Consider the following 19,746-nt stretch of genomic DNA (forward strand, 5'->3'; position numbering starts at 1 on the left):
CGAGGCTTGAATAGGCTTTCTAAAGTGAATAGAAAACTTCATGAATTGATAATGGAAGATGAGGATTCGTTGGATTGTTTGTGGGCTCCGATTGCTCAGTCAATTAATGAAAATTATTTCTGGATGTTCGGAGCTGCTTCTAATCATTGTCCTATTCAAGTAACATCGGATCAATGTAAATTAATTGAAAAAATTGATGATGTTGATGATGACGATATATTGATCAATTCTCCTCTGAAATCATCTTCAGTGCTGAAATTTAGAAAGAATATTCAAAATTTTAGAGGAAAAATGATCAAGATTACACCTAGGGCCTTGTTATCGAAATCAGCATATTTGATTGGATCAGATAATGGATTTGGTGCTGCAAAAATTGACAGATCAGTTATAAAGACAATGGCTGACTTGGTGACTAGTAGTTCCATAACTTTGAGTTTGTGGTTCAAGATTGATGATATTTGCAATGGAGGTGTTCTTTTCGGAGTACAAAATCAAGACTTTAGTAGTGGCTCAGCTTTTGTTCCAGTTATTTATTTGACCTACTCTTTGGCCTTAAGAGCAACATTTTGGGGAGCTAGAGCTCTGGTTTATTCTGATTTGAAATCTAATGGTAAATGGCAACACGTGGCTCTCACAAAACACAAGAATGAACAGAAGCTTTATGTTAATGGAATCATGGTAGATTCAAGCACATCTAATCAATTTACACATCACGAACATCGCTTATATTATGGTCAATTAGGAAGTGGATTATGTGACAGGTGGCCAGGAGCAGATATGAATTATAGAACTAATTGTTACACACTTTCAGGAGGTAAAATCTCAGATGTTTGTATCCTGAATAAGGCTCTGGACGCCACAGAGTTGAAGCAATTAATGATCAATCCTCATTCATCAAATTCAATTGCACACTTTGACTTTATTCAAGACAAAAAGGTAACAATTGTTGGTGACTGCATTAGTATTGGAACTGATTTTGAAGGATTTATCAAAAATGAATAGTAATTCTCTACATGCCCTTGATAGTTTTCATAAATATTCTATGAGTTGGAATTAATTCTGAACAAACACATAATTCCATCTCTCTGAAAAGACTAACATTGAAAACACCTCCTCCCTCTGCATCTTGAATTTCCTTTCCAATAATAGAAACCATAGCTTTGTTGATATACCTGAATGATTGTTTTCTTTCCACTAAAAACTTTTGATAGATATGATTAGCTTGAGTTTTCATGTCAGCCTCATCTTTCATCTTATTGAAATTCATAATTTCAGCCAATAAGAAGTAGGAATCTGTTTTTTTCTCTGTAGTACATGCTTGTTTGAAAAATTTGGACATGGTTGAATCATTCATTGTATCCATTAACTGAATAACTCTTGAATTTTGTAAAGTTTCAGTTAGAGTTGATTCTCTTCTAATATTCAAAATGGTCATCACGATAACAATTGGAATTACAACAGCCAACGAAACACAAACAACTATCAAAGTACCTGTTGATGAATTATAGACCAAATCATCTTGATCTCTGGAATCTGTCTTGACAGAATTAAACACAGTTGACTGTTGTTTGTACCATGTAGTAGTTGCGTTCTGATAAGTTCCTCCCTGATACAATTCAAAAGCTCTATCATAATTGTTCTGTTTCAGTAATATAATAATTTCTTCCATCAATGGTAATGTATACATGTCAACACCATTCTTACTTCCATTATTGAAATTTGAGAGTTTAACAACTGGATCAACATATTCAAAGAATCTATCGAGTGCATCAATCATCTGTTCTTTATAGACATACCACTTGTCAACCTCAGAGTTGTTACGAGATAGAGCTCCAACTCTAACAATATCGAGCATTAATTCATTGGTATTGAGAGCATCACCTCTTGCTATCAATACTTTCGAGAATGAATTTTGAGTTATATTAAACATGTCAATGGTTACTCCCGCAACAATAATAAAGGCAGCAATATTAATAAATAAACTGATTAGTGACAGTAATCGCATACAATCAAGTTCTAGCACTCCACAACATAGTTTAATTTTAAAACTTAGAGAAGAAATGGTTCCTTTGCTGATCTTTGATGTTCTAGATGTTTGGGTGAAGGCAGTTGACTTGGTTTTGTTCTGAATAATTTGAGAGTTGGTTGATTTGTCCATTTTTTTTGTATGGTTTGGAAAGGGATCTCGTGCCTTTCGAATAAGATATCGTTATCGTTTGTACAACTACGAAAGGTACCTTCCATCTTTGGTTAAATCAAATTTATTTTTTGCATTTCAAATGCAATCACAATAAATTTACAGTTGACACGATTGTATAAAAGAATGCATAAGCGCAATAATAGGGAATATCTTCTTTTCGTTTTATTGAACTTCCAAGGTCCTTGGTAAGGACATTCTTGCTTGTTAGAGTCATGACGATCACATCTGGTCTATTAAGGAAATTGATAGTTAAATAACACAGTGTGAACAGTGTTCATCTACAGTTGTTAGGTTAAAAAAACCGTAGTTTGTTAAAAGTACATATGAAGAGAGTTTCAATACTTAGATCAACTTTGATCACTCGAGAGTTTTGTTATCGATTAAAAAGCTCACCAAGAGATTTTCTAGATGGTGGTTAGGTGTTGTATTGATTATTTTGGATTCAACAGCAGCAGAATAATGCAACATTTTCTGAATATTCAAAACTCAAAGTTGAAGGTACATGTAACGTGCTGAATCTAATTGGACTATTTCACTAATGTGCGTTTGTAAAACTGTAAATTACATTCGGTTAAATTAAAACTAAAGTTTACAATTGAGTATGTTCAACATGATTCTCAAGTAACGACAAGAGTACATAAAGCTCACAATAGTTCGCCCACAATAATCCTTAAGCCTCACGATTTTGATTTTCTTTGTCATTTTTTCTTAATTTGTTATGGTAATTTAAAAGAAAGGTTTATCTCTTCTCAACTGTATTCGAAACCAAATGGCATGACCGAGGCAAGGTCACAAGCATTTCTAATTTACCCATCGTTTGAACATTATTTAAAAAACAAACAAAAGTCACCTGCATGTCCCTAGTAATTTTGATCACAATTATTGTTCTGTTGATTACAGGTGTTTCGAGTCAGTTGTCTGCACAACTGTTATCAAATGAAACTCTTCCAATTCTAAGTCAGTTCATCTATCCAGAGAATGAATGTTTGACACTTCCACCGATCACACAATTCTACTATCCTTTCATGTTTAGTTTAGATTCGAATTACTTTGATTATTGTAAACTGCCTTCTCTTAACAATGCTCCAAAGGAATTTTACGCAAATTCATGGCTGATTCAACAAATAACACAAAATGAAAATGTTTGTGTCGACATTTTGTGTTCATCCAATACTGAATGGGATTTTACAAACAAGACTCAAGTTTCGAATTTAGGAATTTTATGGAATTTTTGTTTAATGTGTGAAAATTCACAATCAGCACTATTTAGAAAAGCCATCGATACCAATAATTGTACAGCTCTCACTTTTATTAATTCTTCTTTATCATCAAGTGAATTTATTTCTAATTTTGGAAGAATTTCTTCTTTTCATTGTAATGGAAATGAAAATAGGAATCACTTTGGATTTTTTGATTACAACTTTCTGCAGAGTGAATATTTTGTAAATACTTTCAATGCCTTCAAGAAGGACAGATTTCAACAAACTTTCACAAATGTTAAAGATGCTGTGAAATCTGTCAACCTGCCAACACTGATGACATTTTATTTTGAAAAGTATTTCAATATGGAAAGGTTGGAGCAAGAGAGCAGGCCACTAAATGTACCTATTACTTGTTGGTGTGATTACAGAACAAAGAGGGAGTTTAGTTTTCAATGTTATGATTTTTATCATAGTTGGCAGCTGACTATTTCATATCGAGTTTCAGTATTTATTCTTGCTTTTGTGTATGGAGGTGTATTTCTGTATCTAACGAGTTTCATTTTGATACCAAGAGTAGTGGAGAGAATAGTTTCTTTCAAGAAGCGACCTGATATCAAGCTTCTCCCAATTTGGAAAAAGACTCTTTTCTTTTTAAGGCATTTCTTTGATATTGTTGTACAGCCACCCATTTTCTTTGCAATTTCTTCATTCACAGGCTTTATAGAAAACTTTCTTCGATTTCTATTCAACTTTCGAGGTGTCCTTCCATTATATCAAGTTTATTTTCCTGGAATATTTCGTGGATTGGCTGCAATTTTCATGATCTGTGGTTATTCCTCATTGATTATCTCATGGTCACATGTAATTGACATGTCCAAACGAAAGGGTACCTCTCAATCCTCCAACAAACTCTCAAAAGTCAATGCCATCATTCTCAGCTTATTCTACATTGCCATGTTACTTGTTGGAATCATTACGGTAATTGTTTTTGTGGTAGTGAAGAATTATGCACCTGCTTGGATATTACTTTCTGCAGCAGTGATGATCTACTTGTTGACCTTTGTGATTGGATTTGCCTTTTATGGTGTGAAAATTTTGATTCAATTGAGAGGGTCGAAAGGTTCCTTACTGGAATACAAGTTTACCAAGTTTATTCTATACGAAACTGCACTTTTCATAATTGGATGGCTGGTTTCATTGTTCATGTTAACTACTTACATTTTTGGTTATGATTCAATGACATTATTTTGGGGATTGAATAGAAATATATTTATGGACTGTTCTTTGAATGCAGTGCTCATACTTTCGTCCTATATTACCTTCAATGATACGGCTTTTGTTTTAGTTTATGGAAAAAAGGCACTTTCTATTGTTTCATTCATTGGAACTTGTGGAAGATCCTATTCGAAAGCAAAGAATGCCAAAGCTCAAGAAAAACCTCTCGAAGAAACTCAAACCGAATCCAAAGACCCACAAACATCAACACCCACCATTTAACCAATGTTTAAAGCTTCTATTGGAAACGTCAATGAAATTCCTCGAAAAACAACCATATATAAAATTGGCCAATTTTTGTTGTATGAAGGAAATTTGGCGCCAAAACTGAAATCCTTACTAAAATAAAACACAAAAAAAAATGGACTACTACAACGGAAGCTTTTATGGCAATGATAAGATTGAATCGGAACCTTCTCAGATTGAATTGTTGAGTGGGTTGATAGAGGAAAGTGAAACGGTGGAGAAAAAGTCAAATCCAGAAATTGAAAGAAGTAAGAGAGAGGAAGAAGATTATTGGAGAAAGAGACGATTGGAGGAGGAACGTGTTTTGAGTAGAATTGATAAGGGAGAGGATGAGGATAATGATGTCGACTATGCAAGTGTTTCAGGCCATTGTATAATTGAGGAAGTTGATAAACTGAAAGGAACAAAGGCAGCAAAGTTAGATCCTAATATTTGGACTGCAGAAGATTTGGAATTTTTGGATGATAATCAGGGAGATAACAGAGAAACACCAGAGTAGGTTTCTAATTATCATAATGTATTTAACCAATTGTCTAGTTATGATGTTGTTTATCAGCAACAGGTTTCTTCGAGTGATGTTTACTTGGGAATGGACCCAGAAAAAGATCCATCAACAATGAGTAGTGATGCTATTGCTTACTCAATCAAGTTGCCAAAGACTGAGAAGATGTCTGAGATAGAATTAAACATTTCTTCAAGATCATTTTCAATCAAATCAGAGCATTAGTAAGTTTTAACAATTACAGCTTTTATGATTAACTCGATTCAGTATTCTTGGAGTTTCATTTCCTCAACCAGTACTGGATAATGAAGCAAAGGCAAAATGGAATTCAAAAACAAAATGCCTTTCTCTATCAGTACCTTTTGTAAAATAATTTGTAAATAATTTACTTTTTATCATTTCTTTATTGATATGTTTTACAAAGGATAAAGTTAAAAAATGTCCCAACATAATCCCTCTTGCTCTCTCGCCGACCTTCCGACAGAAATTCATCATACCATCTTTTACTATCTAGACTATATTCGAGATATTTGTTGTGATCAGTTATTGTTTGTTCCGATAATAGAAATACCATCAACATTGGACGAATTTGAACAGAATATTAACGTGGAGGAATTTATTGATTTTGAACAGCCCAGTAGAGTACCTTTCTTTTTAGCTTGTCGATCATTGTTAAAATCGGTAAAATCATTCAGACCAACTATTCTAAATTTGAGTGTCTTTTCAGAGAAGAAACTGTGCAACTATTATTTAGATAATGTATACAGAGAGTCGTTACGTAGCTTTCCGTGGTTTAGAAGTTCACAACCTTTCTCATTTAGTACTAGTGATTGGATGGATATTTTTATTGAACTTTTTGCAAAGATGAAAAGGTTTTGTAAGACTAACCCCTTGTCAAAAGTGGAATTTGTTTCCTTTTCTACTAATGTTGGAAGAAATTATTCTTCAAATTATGGATATTTCAATTTTTTTAATTATTTTGAAAAACTATTAGTAGATCACCTGCCTACTGTTAAATATGCACTATTTGGTTTCAATCCTTCCTTATACTTTCCCATTGCAAGTGAAAAATTCAAGTCAATCACCACTATTTATACATCCCTATCAGATTATCACCACTCAAGTTTAGCACAACTGAATAATGTCTACTGGACATCAATGGAGTACGAAAGAAACCAGGTGGTTCCATTCGAGAAGTTAAAAAATGTGTTTCCCCTTAATTACCCAACTAATATTGAAATATTCCTCTACAATTCCATTATGTCAAATAATTTCCCAGAATCGGATTACATTATTACCAATTTTACCATTGATGTCAATTTATTTTCTTATCTCTGGAATATTAGATCCGATATTAGGAGAGAAATCTTTGTGGACAGTCTCAAACAAATTATGGACACACTGAATAATATTTACCAAAAATATCCATCTTTTAGGATGTTTAAAATTCCAATAGACAGTATAGAAAATTTAAAGCTAATTCTATCATATCCATTTGTCGATATTAGCGTCGGTAAAAACATTACAAAACTATTTTTAATACGTATTAATCAAGAAGATGTTCAATCCTTATCTAGAGATTATAATATAGATTTCTCAAAACTTGGTAATCACAAATTCTCTGCTGCTTGCTTTGAAGAAGCAAGTAAATTGTCAGTGCAGAAAACGTGTGACATTTTTGGCGTATCTACATCTATGTTTAAACGTACTTTGGACAAAGACACTAATATTAACGAAAAGGACAAGTTTGGAAATAATATCCTCCATTATTTAAGTGTTACACCAATTAAAATTGATAACTTGATGGAATTCCTTTCAGAAGATGAAATTAAAATACTTGGACAAGAACCAAACATGTTTGGTGTCACTCCTAATGAAATAGCTATTCTAAAGGACAGTAACATCAAGATCAAAAGGCTTAACAATAAGTTCAATTTTGAAGGTTTGGTTAAAACTGGCATATCAATTTACCCTAGACTTGTACAGTATGATGGCTTTGAAATTAATGAAAGAATTTTAACTGCATTAGTACATAATTTCAAACCCAATGAGTATAACTATGATGAATATAGAGATATTAATTATAGAGATGTGAATGGAAAGCATCTAGTCCACTATTCACCGTATTGTTTTAGTGAAAAAATAACGAAACTTTTGGATATACCATTGAAAGATCTTGTCTTTTGCAAAGATAATAATCAATCTATACCAATTCAAATATATAATTATAGCTATTATGTAGCTTTGGATTATTTGGGAAAGATTGAGAACATGCCTAAATTGAACTTTATTTCCTATACTGATGACTTTGAAATGTGTAGATATTTATATTTATTTCTTCACCAATCCCTTAATATTAATACTCATTTAATGGTAGAGGAAGCCAAAAGTTTAGGGTTTGATTACTCTTCAGGACATCCCGAACTTGTATCATTGTGCTCTCATTATTTAGATGGACTCTATCATTTTACAATTGAAAAAAGCTCTTTAAAACAATTAAGAAATATCAAATATTTTGGATGTGTTGATGGAGATGATTTTTCGCATTATGTAGTGAGATTTTTTTTGGATTTCATTAAGAAAAATCTAGGAAGATATATAGACTATTCAATGTTACAAGCTTTAATTGCTAGAGGATTGAAACTTGATGTTGTACGAAACTCGGAGGGACAAACAGCTTTTGATTTGTTGGAATTCAAAGGAACACGAATAATTTTGAAACATGTGAAACAATTAAAGGAAGTTTGCAGACAGGGTCTGAGTAACAAATCTAAAGCTTTACCCAAATTCTCCATTCACTACAAAGATATCCCCAAAGATCTAATATTGGAAGAATCCGAAACCAAACTCATTCTAAAAACAAATACTGTTTCATCATTCAAAATTGGAATCAAAAGAAGGTTATATTTTGAATATCGAAGTAGTAGAAATATGAAATGATTTTATTGCTCACTAATAACCATTTGTTTCTCAGCCAACTTTCTATAAATTCCATCTTGAACATTCAGTAAATCTGAATGAAGACCAGATTCCTTAATCTCTCCCTTAACAAGCACATAAATAACATCACAATTCTGAACAGTTGACAATCTGTGAGCAATGGAAATGGAAGTTCTTCCTTTCATGAGAGTTTCAAGAGCTGCCTGAACAAGAGCTTCTGATTCCGTATCGAGAGCTGAGGTTGCTTCGTCCAATAGAAGAACTTTGGGATTTTGTAAAAGAGCTCTAGCAATAGCAACACGCTGCTTTTGTCCACCTGAGAGAGAAACGCCTTTCTCACCAAGTAAGGTGTTATATCCATTTGGAAGATCTACAATGAAATTGTGACAATTGGCAGCTCTTGCAGCTTTTTCAATCTCTTGATCTGTTACATTTTCAATACCAACTGCATAAGCAATGTTTTCCCTAATAGAACAGGCAAATAATACTGGTTCCTGAGTCACAATTCCAACTAGTAATTGTTATGAATTAACTATTATAGAGTCAACTTACTGTTCTTGTGCAACCATGCAGAATCAATTTCCTTAATATCCACTCCATCAATAAGCACTGATCCTTCTTGTGGATCATAAAATCTTTCCAACAATCCAACAATTGTACTCTTACCAGATCCGGATGGTCCAACTAGAGCAATCGATTGTCCAACTTCAATATTCAATGAAAAATCTTCCAAAACTTTCACATCAGGACGAGAAGGGTAAGAAAATTTAACATTTCTGAATTCAATTTTACCAACATTCTCACCCAAACTCTTTCCTCCAGTTGTTGGAATGGCTGGTTTTCTTTTAATTACAAGTAGAAGTGTTCTGTGAGAGGCCAATGCTTTGGAAATGTCTGGTAACATGATAAATCCTTGTGCCATTGAAAAAATACTTTACAATTGGTCAACCTTGATTGTTTGAACAACAACTTACGCAAAAAGCAATAATCCAAATACCTTAACAAGGTCTCCTATTGTGATTACTCCATCAATAACCAAATTTCCTCTTTAAATATGTTAAATATAACCAAAACAAGCAAACATATACTTACGCATACCAAAAAGCAAGTGAGCTAGTTCCCCACATGATCAAATTCTCAGCACCCATACTCACTCCTTGTGTTAGAGCCTTCAACAAACCATACAAGTGAAGTTTCTTCAATATACTTGCAAATTGCAATTGTTCCCTCCCTTCAACTCCCATACTTTTCACAGTTTTAAAGGAAGAAACAACCTCATTGGCTTTGGAAGCACTTTTTGAAATGACATTTCCTGATCGGACAGTCAATACTTCAGTAAACTTTCCCATTACACCTCCAATAACAAGCATAAGTGGAACTGTTGAAATTGAAACAAGTGACATTTGCCAACTGCTTACAAAAGCAAGAACTAGGCCAATAATGATGGTTGTCAAATGTTGCATGAGTGTAGATAGCTTGTTTGTCCATGCGTCTTGAATTTTAGAGATGTCATCACTCAATGGAAGAGTCAAAGCTCCTGTTTTCTTAATATCAAAGAATGCAACATCTTGATTAGTCAATTGGTTGAAATAACTTTTTCTCAAAGTGATTCCAATTCTTTCATTGGCCCAACTCAAGAAAAATTGAGCTGTAAAGCTTGCCACCATACTACCAATTGCAACATAGGTAAACTTTAAGGAAATATCAGAGATGGCAGCTCTCATGACATCAGTGGAAGGCATTACTCCATTGACAGGTTGGAAAATGTTGATTAAATCTCCAAATATAAATTGGAAGATTAACATAATAACACCATTTCCCATCGATCCAAGCATTCCTAACAAGATTAGAAACCATGTCCATCCAAACAACTTGAAAATTCTAAAGTGATCAAAGAAATAAAGTTTAGGCTCCCTTTCGTCTTTGATTTCTTCATTTTGTGGTTTTTCTGGAGCAGAGTTTGGCAAAGTATCCATGGTGGAGGTACTTGCTCCTTCTTTTTGATTTGAATTAATTGACATTTTCTTTTTGAATTGGTGAATAAAGTGAAGTTTCTATGCTCGTTTAAATAGTCAAGAAAAATAAATTGTGCTCCTCGGATTAGGGTGAGGGTTTTTGTAAAGTTGACTATTCAACTAATTTGCGCATTTTCCTTCATGATATTGAAGTAGATATTAATAGACTTGATTTTCAAAAAACTCGAATTTTCCCACCATGGCACGTTTTGATATAATTAATCATCAATTCTACTGGATCGTTATTTGTTGCATTGTAAAGGGAAAGAGCTTTCTAAATTCCTCTTCTGTAACATTGTTTTCTGAAATATCATGATTGGCAGTATCCAATAGGTATTCTGAGATTCTTCAGAAGTCTTGTTTTCGTTAGCCTCCATCCATAATGGATAGACGTAATTTGTATTGTTCAATTTTGTCTTGTAGATTTGAAGATGGGAAACTGGCTTTCTAAGTTGTTCGTGTTGCCAATATTTCACCCACACAACATATCTACACAATATTCCTCCCAACAAAAGATATCCAATCCTAGCATCAAACTTGACCTCAATTATTTTTCTCAATTCGGAATTATCACACCAATATTTTTATTCAAATAATTTCTTACTAAGTTTCGAATGACGCAAGTAACTGATGTTGTAGTTCATGATTTATAAAATTGTTTATCATTTTAAATCATGATTATTTAATGGATTTGGTTAATGGAGATATCTTTTTATTAGCCAGAATTTGATTTAACCATTTTCAAAGAACAGCACCATAGTAAATATGACTTTACAAAATCCATTAAACGAATATTCCACACAATAATATTAGTCAGTTACCATATATAGTTTTTAAGCAAGGTTCCACATCGCACTTAGATGATTCCCAAAAACATCCACATTAACCCGCTTATTCAACCAGACTAACCACCAACTGACTTAGAACTTCGTTCTCTGCTTGTAACATCATCGGGTAAGAAGATACTTTGCCAACATTCATCTTTTACATTAATAAAAATTGATGATGAAGTAGGGAATCGAGATTGTTTAATCGGAATCCAATATTGATGAATTTCCATTAAGAAGAACTTTTAATTCATCCACCCCAACGTTTTCTTACCAACAAATGACTGAGAAAAGAAGCAAAAACCCTTATCTTTTTATCATGCTCTTGATGATTCGTTAATCGGTTTCTTAATGTCTCTTGTCAAATTGAGAGAATTGTAATCTCAACACCCTAGAACCTCAATAATTATTTTTACGATCCTCAACCATGACGACGAACCAACCAGAAATTACCTCATTCCTCAGTTTCGTCCTGCCTTCTCACGCAGCGAAACTAAACCCTCAACGCCAGACGCTGTCAGCAATCACACAGCCCTAAAAAAAAACCTCAACGTTGCTCTCTGTTCAACAAACAAAAAACCTTTATAAAATGAGTGAAGCAGCAATTCTCAACGCTCAGCCTGTAAGGACATTGGTCAAGGAAGAGGAAATGCCAAATGTCACCACATCAAGTACTTCATCTTCACCTACAAACAATAATTTACCATCAATTAATAAGCAAGAATCCGATCAGAGTGATGCTACTGAAGCCTTATCGTCCTTCAATAAGACTTTGCTTGATCAAGAAGCACACGATGGCTTGCTTGGCTTGGCACAATGTAAGTTACTTGAGAATATTTATTCTAATATTATTCTAATAATATTATTCGAAATTCGATGATGATACTTTCGCAATCCTGTGATCCACTCTTTGCTCTCCTCTGAACTTCCTTAATTTAAATTGATGTGATGATCATATTTTTACCGCGGTCCAAACTATTCGAAACTCTCATTTTTCACTTTGGTTACTTCTTGCCCTCACGTACCATGCTGGTTCATCTTGATGATTCTTTGCAATCCATCATGCCAACAATGCATGTGTTGATGAAATATTCATGCCCTCAATTCTACATTCTAATAACATCATTCTATACTATCCACCACACATTATCTTTCATCATTTCCAAAATAATAATTTACTCCCTTTCTCCCTTCTCTTTCTCTCTAGTAAATCATCAAGATCATATTAGTGATAGTGATGAAGACGAAAATGAAAGTGTTTCCAAAGTGAGTGCCTTGTACTCACTTTTACAAGATGATTCTGATGATGGAGAACATGTTAGCTCATTGCCACCATCAGCTACTGTAGGAACCAATACACCATCATTGGCCAATACTCATTTGGCAAAGAGAGCTTCCCGAATGTTGGCTGCTCAACAAGAATCATCTGCTGTTTCGAATAGTAAAGGTTCATCAACACCAACTCCAAGAAAGAGAAAGACATCACGTAGAAGTGCTATGGAAGATGATGAAATTGCCGATGCAGGAGCAATGGAAGGTGATGATGATGAATATATTGCCGATGCAGGTGAAGAAGATGATGAAGAAATGGCATTGGCAGGTGTCAAGAAACGTAGCAGTACCAGAAGAGAAAGAAGTCCAGGTCTCGGAGCTAGTGCTGCCTCTTCTTCTTCTAATAGAATGGATACTAATGAAGATGAAGTCATTTCTGAAGAAGATTTGATTCATTGCGTTGTTTGTAGGAGAAGCAATTTACAAGTCAATTTCAAGAAGAATTACACAATTAACACAAATAATTACAAGACTTATTGTGATACTTTCCCTCAACAATCCGAACAAATTCCAAAACCAAGAGATGGTGAATCTCTTTCTGTATGTTCAACTTGTTATAATAAGCAATGGAGATTTGCTCGTGGTCAATACGATCCTAATAAGAAGTAAGTTTAATTCATCACCTTTTCAAATTCTAATAACATTTTGAAACAATTATGAATATTGATGAATATTAATAGTCGTGTTGTGAATAAGAGAGAAGGTCTCAAGCATCCACCAAAACTAAAGGATTCCCCACGTCTTGGATCCGAGGGTGGTGAAACTCCAACTCTTGGTTCCTCCACTCCAAATCTTGGTGAATCACCAGCAGTTGAAGGAAAGAAGAGAAAGGTCACAAAGAGAAGAGCTTCCACATCCACTACTGAAGATGCCCTCAATAATTCAACAACAACTATCAAGGATGAATCTGGTTCCACCACCACCACCACCACAACTAATGGTGATGAAGCAACCACAGTTGAAACCCCAAAGAAGAAAGCTAAGAGAGCCATCAAAGCCAAGAAAGTCCCAATTCCACCACCTCCTTCTACTCTCCCAACAAGTGAAGCAACAACTGCTGCAGGACCATCTACAAGTGGAATTGCTGCTTCTGCAGTTGCTGCCAATATGGGAGCTTCATCAGTTCCAATCTCAACCCTCCTTCCAGGAACTGTCACGCTTGCCAATGGAGCATCCACCACTGCCATTCCATCTCCATCTCCAAGTAAGAGAGGAAGAAAATCTAAGAACCCACCAGCTAATATTGGCGTTGTGTCTGGAGCTCCAGCAACTAGCTACAAGAAGGAAGAATCTCTTTCACCACCTCCTCCTCCAGTCATTTCCAACACTGCTCTCCTCATTAGTTACATGAAACGTATTAATGGAGTCTTGGAAGAAATTTATACCACCAAAATTGTGACACAAACCTGTCCAGACACAATCGAACAACTCAGAGATTTAGTAATGGAAAGATTAACTCAAAAGAAAGGCGACTTGTTTACTTTTGATCGTGCCTGTTGCAATTCAATTGATCGTTTCAACAATTCTATTAGAGTTGAAGTTGATGAATTCTTCTTTAAGGATGTCAAGCTCAATAATAATGATTCATTGTGTATCTATGTCAATGACAAACAATAAACTTTCGTATCAAACAAAAACTAAACTCTTCAAACTATCAAGAAGTTCCCTTTCAAAATGCAACTTACCTGTAATGTAGATGAAACTTTGAATTTGCCTTAGACAAGTTCAAACAAAGATGAACACGAGTTCAAAGTTCATCACTAAAATTGTACTTTTAAAGATCTGAAGCGAAATTGGCAAAAAATCAAAAGAAAAAAATGTCAACAAGTAATAATAGCAATTCTTCAATCTTTGTGCGTCTTTTTGAGAAATTATATAGCATGTTGACCTCTCCTTTTAGATGGATTTGGTCAAAGGTTGTTCCATCATCAAATTCTTCATCTTCGTCTTTGGGAAAAACAAGCCTTGATGATAGATATGCTGGAGTGGCTAGTCAGAATCCTGGAAAGACAGTTATTGAATATCCTACATTGCCTGTTCATGAATTACCGAAAATATATGATGAGAAGGCTGGTTCCAGTTTTGTAAAGGATTTTGATATTGAATTGGATAGCTCGGAGGAAATACTCAAGTTTTTCAATGAGTTTGGTGTGGTTGTATTTAGGAATGTATTGAATGAGGAAGAGGTTGATAGATCATTGGATGATGTTTGGAATATTTTGGAAAAAGAAGAACATATGAAACCAAACGATCCTGAAACTTGGAAGAAGGGATCAAGAATGGGAATTGTTGGGAATGATGTTTATTGGACAAGGGTCGGAATGGAAAATAGACAGAATGAAAAGTTGGTAAAATGTTTTGAGTTGGTGTATGGAATGGATAGATCAAAGTTGTGGACTAGTTTTGATAGAATTGGTGTTTTAAAGCCAACAGTTGATGTACCAGTTCCTTACAATGATTCAAACTCGCTTCCCAAATCTAGACAATTGAGTGAAATGCCTTCAGAAACAAGTCTTGTTCAAAAGAAGGAGTTGAAAACAGAATCTCAGTGGTTGCATTGGGATTTGAATCCTTACTACTGCTTGGGTGAATATCCAGCCCAAGCTGAAGATGAAAACGATAACAAGCAAATTATTGGAAGTAATCCAGACTATTACTTTATTGTAGAGAATAATTCAAACTATGAAGTAATTAGATTGCAAGGTATTTTAGCTATTTCTGAAACCAGAGAGCAAGATGGAGGATTTGTTTGTGTACCTGGGTTCGTTCAACATGTAAAGGAATATGCAGAAAAATTGAGGGATTACAAACCTGGGCCAAGATGTACATTCCTCTCAGTGAGAAAGGAAGATCCACTCATCTCACAAACCCAAAAAGTTCCAGTCAGAAAGGGATCTTTAATCATTTTCAACAGCTTACTTCCTCATGCTAATTTCCCAAATTCCTCTGATAGATTCAGAGTTTGTCAATACATTAAGATGGTGCCAAAGAAGGGAAGTGAGGAATTCCAAAGGCTTAGAGCTACTATGGTCCATGATTTAATGTCTCAAGACTTTGTACCAAATGAGATTGGTAAGGAAGTCTTTGGATTTAATCTGCTGGATAAATATAAGCAACAATAATTTATTTCATCATTCAATTCCTTTCAGAATCAGAAGGTGCATCTATTGTTGGTTGAGTTGATGATCTGTCACTTGATTTAATGTTCAATGTTTTGTCGCTTTTTGGTTTGGATACAAGGTACGATCCAGCTCTTCCGATTAAATATTCTGTCTGTTTCAATAAAGATTGGCGAGAGAATTTCGTTTGTTGCTCTAGGCTTACTGACGGTTGTAATTCTCTTTCAGAACCATATGAAAAATTCCTGTCATTCCTAAGTCTTTGTTTTTCACTGTTCTCTCTATTCGCAATTATTTCTTCATCCGAACAAGGTTGGCTTTTGTTCATTTTTTATTATTTAAAATTACAATTTGTTCTTGTCAATCTCGAAAATATAAATTTACAAAATTTGATTTCTCTTATTGTAATTCTAATGAATTTACACTGTTGTAATACCCATAAACTTTTGGAAGCCTTCATAGCACAATAATGTAATACCAAAGAGTGGTGAAATAATTAAAACTCTAGGTAAAGTTCCCTTCCAAAGTAACTTGTTAGTATAGCAATATTTAGCAGCTTGAGCATATGTTAATCCTTCCATTCCAGTAGTACCAGAATATTGCTATTTGAAATAGTATTGAAAATTATTCGAAATGATTGAGAAAACCGTTTAAACTTACCAAACGTGTCTTAATGACATCCATAGGAGTTGCAAGAGCAGCAGCAAAGGTACCTGCAATAATTGAAGAAAGCAAAACCTTTGGCAATGGAAGATATTGTTCTTGAGTTTGAGCTCTGAAATAATTCTTAACACGAGCATATAATGAGAAGTACATCATTGAGAAAGGAACATCTCTTGCCAATGTAGCAAAGAGTCCCTTATACATTCCCTTAAGACCAACTCTCTTAATAAAATCAACAGTTGAGTGATCCTTTCCAGCCATTTGAGCATTAATTTTCAATAATTCCATAGGAGTAGTTGCTACTACTTGGCACATTCCAGCACTTTAAAAGTCAATTAATTCTGATATATTATTAAATAATTACCTTGCACCACTATTCAATTCGTTCAATTTACAAAAATTCAATTTTTAAATATATTTACCTCAAAACTTCAATCCAAAGTGGCAATTGTTGAATTTGACCATTTGATGTAGTTGTTCCAACAAATTTAGCAGTATAGAATGAACGGAAAAAGTCGTTAGCTAATTGATTATTTCGAATTTCATCTTGTCATCTTTGAACATACCTGATAATTTAATAGCTTTTTCTGGCATGATACCAACAAGATTTGGAGCTAACCCACGATAAAGTGCTCTAAATCCACCATTGCTTGGATGAATAGTTTCCTTGACAATATCAATCATGCCCTTTCCGGCAGCTCCTGATTGAATTTTAGTTTTTAATAAATCCAAAGGAAAGATTGTACAGGCAGCAATAGCACCCGATGTTGCACCAATTCCCAAATTCTTTAAAAAGATGTTGCCACTAGCACTGGTAGTTGTTGATGATGAAGATGACATTGTTATGAATTTTTTTGTGATTTTTAAATTTTTGAATACAAATATACAACGGTCACATGATTTGGTGATGGGTTAAGGTGTAATTATGGAGAGAGCAATATCGCCGACACATTCTGATTGTGTATTGAGGGAGAACTTATTGAGTGTTTTTATAAGAGACCTAATTTAACATCACTTGAATGAACTGCCACAATTGTGAATTTTCTTTCATCACCTGCATTGTAAGTGGATGGTAGAATGTAGTAAGCAATATTGGCCTGAAGTGAAATTGTGAGAGCTGCAACTCGATTGAATCCCCAAGAATTGGTTTTTGCACATTGACATGCTGATCTCATCTCACCCTTAAAAACATGGAACCCAACACCGGCCAGTTTTCCATCCTTTTCTTCCTGACATAATAAGATATCCACTTCACAATCCTTAGCTGCTGAAATCATGACTTTTGGATTTTTCCAAAATGTTTCCTTATTATTTGGACATCCACCTGCTGTTTCTTTTGTCCATTCACATTCTAAATACTTTCTCTTGAAAATAGAATCTGTGAGAGGAATCAAGTCGACAGTTACTGGTGGACCTGGAGGTTTTTGGATGAAGGCCTTGGTGGTAAACTTCATCTCTATACCAGTTTTGAATGTTGTTGGAATCAGGACATAATTCTTATTTGTTTCCAGATCGAATGCATCATCACTAATATTGTCCGCTCTGTTAATGAATTGAAGAGGTTTGGCTGCCTCCTTATTTTCATAAATTGGTTTTGTTGGGTTCTTGTCGTTAGCCTGTAATATGTACATTCCAGTAAACTCTGGTTGATCAGAAACTTGCTCCACTCCTACTCTGACTCGCAATTTTTTACTCTCGTTACTCTTCAAAGTCAGTAAGAATTGTGGGTTCTTTATCCACCTCCAAGAATTCATGCACCCACCAGCAGATAAAAAGTCCCATTGACTTTCCTTAGCAACGTAATGATAATATTCCTCTTCACCAGGCAATAATTCAACATTGAATCCCTTACAGCTTGATCGAATAAATGTTCTAATAACAAAAGATCCGACCTTATCCTTAAAGTACACTGATGGACAAATCAAATAGTTTCCAGCTGCTAATTGATTATATTTCATTGAATTTTCTCTACTATATTCAAATGTACTCTTAAACATAATACTAGCTGGTTTGACAAAGAAGCATCTATCCTTATTTTCATCAGATTTCATTACATGGAAACCGATAGGAAAGTCCTTGTCCTTAACATCTGACAAGTACTTTGATGAATGTAGTGTCAAACTTATTATTACATCTGAAGTTTCTTGAAGAGTGAAAGTGAATTGAGGTCCTCTCCTAGAAACTTTAGTATTAGCAGTGAACAATCCTTCACCATTCCAATTTCCTAACCTAGTTTGGCATTTCCATTCAACAACAGCTGGTGTATCTGGATTCACAGGGTAATTAATTAGTCTACAAACATCCAATGTAGTGAAATATTTACAAAAATCCTCAATGGTCATATGGAAAGTTCCGTCATCTGCAAAAGAAGGCTTTACAACCTCTGCAACTTTAGGAGAGTTTTTCCATTCCGCTGCATTATCAGCCCAAGCACCTTTCCATTCTCCATTGGCCCCTATTTTCATTAAGATCTAAAATAATTCAAACAACTTACAAGGATTTTTCAATCTAATTAATTTTACATCTGCAACTTCAAAACAGTCAATAACGGCATATGCATGTCCTGCCATAAGGCCTGTACTTCCAATCCCAGTTTCTCCTGTTGTTGATGATGAACTAGCTCCAATAAGAGTAGCTTGCTGAGTTCTCTTGCTGACATAGTTCCACACATCCAAAACAGTTTTCTTTTTCATATCCATTACTTCAGAGAAACCTCCTGTCATGTCAACAAGCGCATTTCTAGTAAATCCTCCTTCAAGACTTGCATAAGATCCCATAAATTTTGCATAGGCTTTTTCTAACAACGGAACCCAAAATTCATTTGGGTTGGTGCTTTTAGCAAATACCAAGTTCCCTTTCAGATCACAAGGTAATCTGTCATCAATTGATACATTTTTCCATTGACCATCCCTAAAGAATCTAAATGAATATTTTCCTCTTTCCTTAGTTTCTGGTTTTGAAACAATCAACTGTTCAATTCTGTGTCTTGAATCTGCAAGAATACATAATGACCCAATAAACCAACTATTAAATTATTAAATTAGTACTTCAATAATAGGCAAAAAAGAGTACTTACCAATCACCTAGACCTCCTTGTTGTACATCAAGAACATTTACATCATCAACGAATAATTCTGGATTTACAGCACCATTCACCTGGTGAGGTCGGAGCCATTTCTTTATCCTAGCAGCACCTGGAGGTGGTTTTTGATTTGGTTTATAAACGCTTATTGTCTCAGCTGGAAATTCCAAATCCTCAAAAGGTTCTGTTGCTGTATCAATCTCTGTTTTAAATGTATCTAGTGGAGGAGCCTCGGGAATCTCATGATCTTTGGGCTATTATCATATGATAAAGTAACAATAACAATAGAAATTATTTAATAAAAACTACTAAGCGAGTGGGCAACATACATTGAATGGCATTT

The 19,746-nt window shown here is 34.5% G+C and overlaps 8 protein-coding genes across 8 annotated transcripts; 4 read left to right on the forward strand and 4 right to left on the reverse strand.

The window, feature by feature from the left end:
• Positions 1-12: 12 nt before the first annotated feature.
• On the reverse strand, positions 13-2,158 carry NAEGRDRAFT_57301 (uncharacterized protein; the record flags this gene model as incomplete). The annotated part of the gene is made up of 1 exon (XM_002680296.1): positions 13-2,158. One exon carries the CDS (start codon positions 2,156-2,158, stop codon positions 1,010-1,012), a length of 1,149 nt encoding a protein of 382 aa, XP_002680342.1. The 3' UTR covers positions 13-1,009.
• Positions 2,159-4,248: 2,090 nt separating this feature from the next.
• On the forward strand, positions 4,249-5,048 carry NAEGRDRAFT_78800 (uncharacterized protein). Its single transcript, XM_002680160.1, has one exon. The coding sequence runs from the start codon at positions 4,273-4,275 to the stop codon at positions 4,897-4,899; it is 627 nt and encodes a 208-aa protein (XP_002680206.1). The 5' UTR covers positions 4,249-4,272; the 3' UTR covers positions 4,900-5,048.
• NAEGRDRAFT_64485 (uncharacterized protein) lies at positions 5,039-5,798 on the forward strand (the record flags this gene model as incomplete). Its single annotated transcript, XM_002680161.1, has 3 exons — positions 5,039-5,418; positions 5,461-5,649; positions 5,693-5,798. The coding sequence occupies 3 exons, from the start codon at positions 5,039-5,041 to the stop codon at positions 5,796-5,798; spliced, it is 675 nt and encodes a 224-aa protein (XP_002680207.1).
• Positions 5,799-8,346: 2,548 nt separating this feature from the next.
• On the reverse strand, positions 8,347-10,386 carry NAEGRDRAFT_78801 (abc transporter B family protein; the record flags this gene model as incomplete). The annotated part of the gene is made up of 4 exons (XM_002680297.1): positions 8,347-8,876; positions 8,918-9,297; positions 9,340-9,411; positions 9,458-10,386. The coding sequence occupies 4 exons, from the start codon at positions 10,384-10,386 to the stop codon at positions 8,368-8,370; spliced, it is 1,890 nt and encodes a 629-aa protein (XP_002680343.1). The 3' UTR covers positions 8,347-8,367.
• A 1,410-nt stretch (positions 10,387-11,796) lies between these two features.
• NAEGRDRAFT_78802 (uncharacterized protein) lies at positions 11,797-14,167 on the forward strand (the record flags this gene model as incomplete). The annotated part of the gene is made up of 3 exons (XM_002680162.1): positions 11,797-12,025; positions 12,415-13,144; positions 13,220-14,167. 3 exons carry the CDS (start codon positions 11,797-11,799, stop codon positions 14,154-14,156), a joined length of 1,896 nt encoding a protein of 631 aa, XP_002680208.1. The 3' UTR covers positions 14,157-14,167.
• A 189-nt stretch (positions 14,168-14,356) lies between these two features.
• On the forward strand, positions 14,357-15,661 carry NAEGRDRAFT_64488 (uncharacterized protein; the record flags this gene model as incomplete). Its single annotated transcript, XM_002680163.1, has 1 exon — positions 14,357-15,661. The coding sequence occupies one exon, from the start codon at positions 14,357-14,359 to the stop codon at positions 15,659-15,661; it is 1,305 nt and encodes a 434-aa protein (XP_002680209.1).
• A 452-nt stretch (positions 15,662-16,113) lies between these two features.
• On the reverse strand, positions 16,114-17,107 carry NAEGRDRAFT_3140 (uncharacterized protein; the record flags this gene model as incomplete). Its single annotated transcript, XM_002680298.1, has 4 exons — positions 16,114-16,260; positions 16,319-16,643; positions 16,744-16,843; positions 16,888-17,107. Coding segments are annotated over 4 exons (792 nt in total), but the record flags the coding sequence as incomplete, so codon positions are not given.
• A 203-nt stretch (positions 17,108-17,310) lies between these two features.
• Positions 17,311-19,744, reverse strand: NAEGRDRAFT_64490 (uncharacterized protein; the record flags this gene model as incomplete). Its single annotated transcript, XM_002680299.1, has 4 exons — positions 17,311-18,776; positions 18,816-19,345; positions 19,398-19,657; positions 19,733-19,744. The coding sequence occupies 4 exons, from the start codon at positions 19,742-19,744 to the stop codon at positions 17,311-17,313; spliced, it is 2,268 nt and encodes a 755-aa protein (XP_002680345.1).
• Positions 19,745-19,746: the final 2 nt, after the last annotated feature.

Source organism: Naegleria gruberi (assembly GCF_000004985.1).
Source record: "Naegleria gruberi genomic scaffold NAEGRscaffold_10, whole genome shotgun sequence".
Taxonomy (NCBI): Eukaryota; Heterolobosea; class Eutetramitea; order Acrasida; family Naegleriidae; genus Naegleria; species Naegleria gruberi.

Coding starts and splice junctions, on each gene's coding strand:
- NAEGRDRAFT_78800 (XM_002680160.1), top strand. CDS start 4,273: ATGTCCAAACGAAAGGGTACCTCTCAATCCTCCAACAAACTCTCAAAA.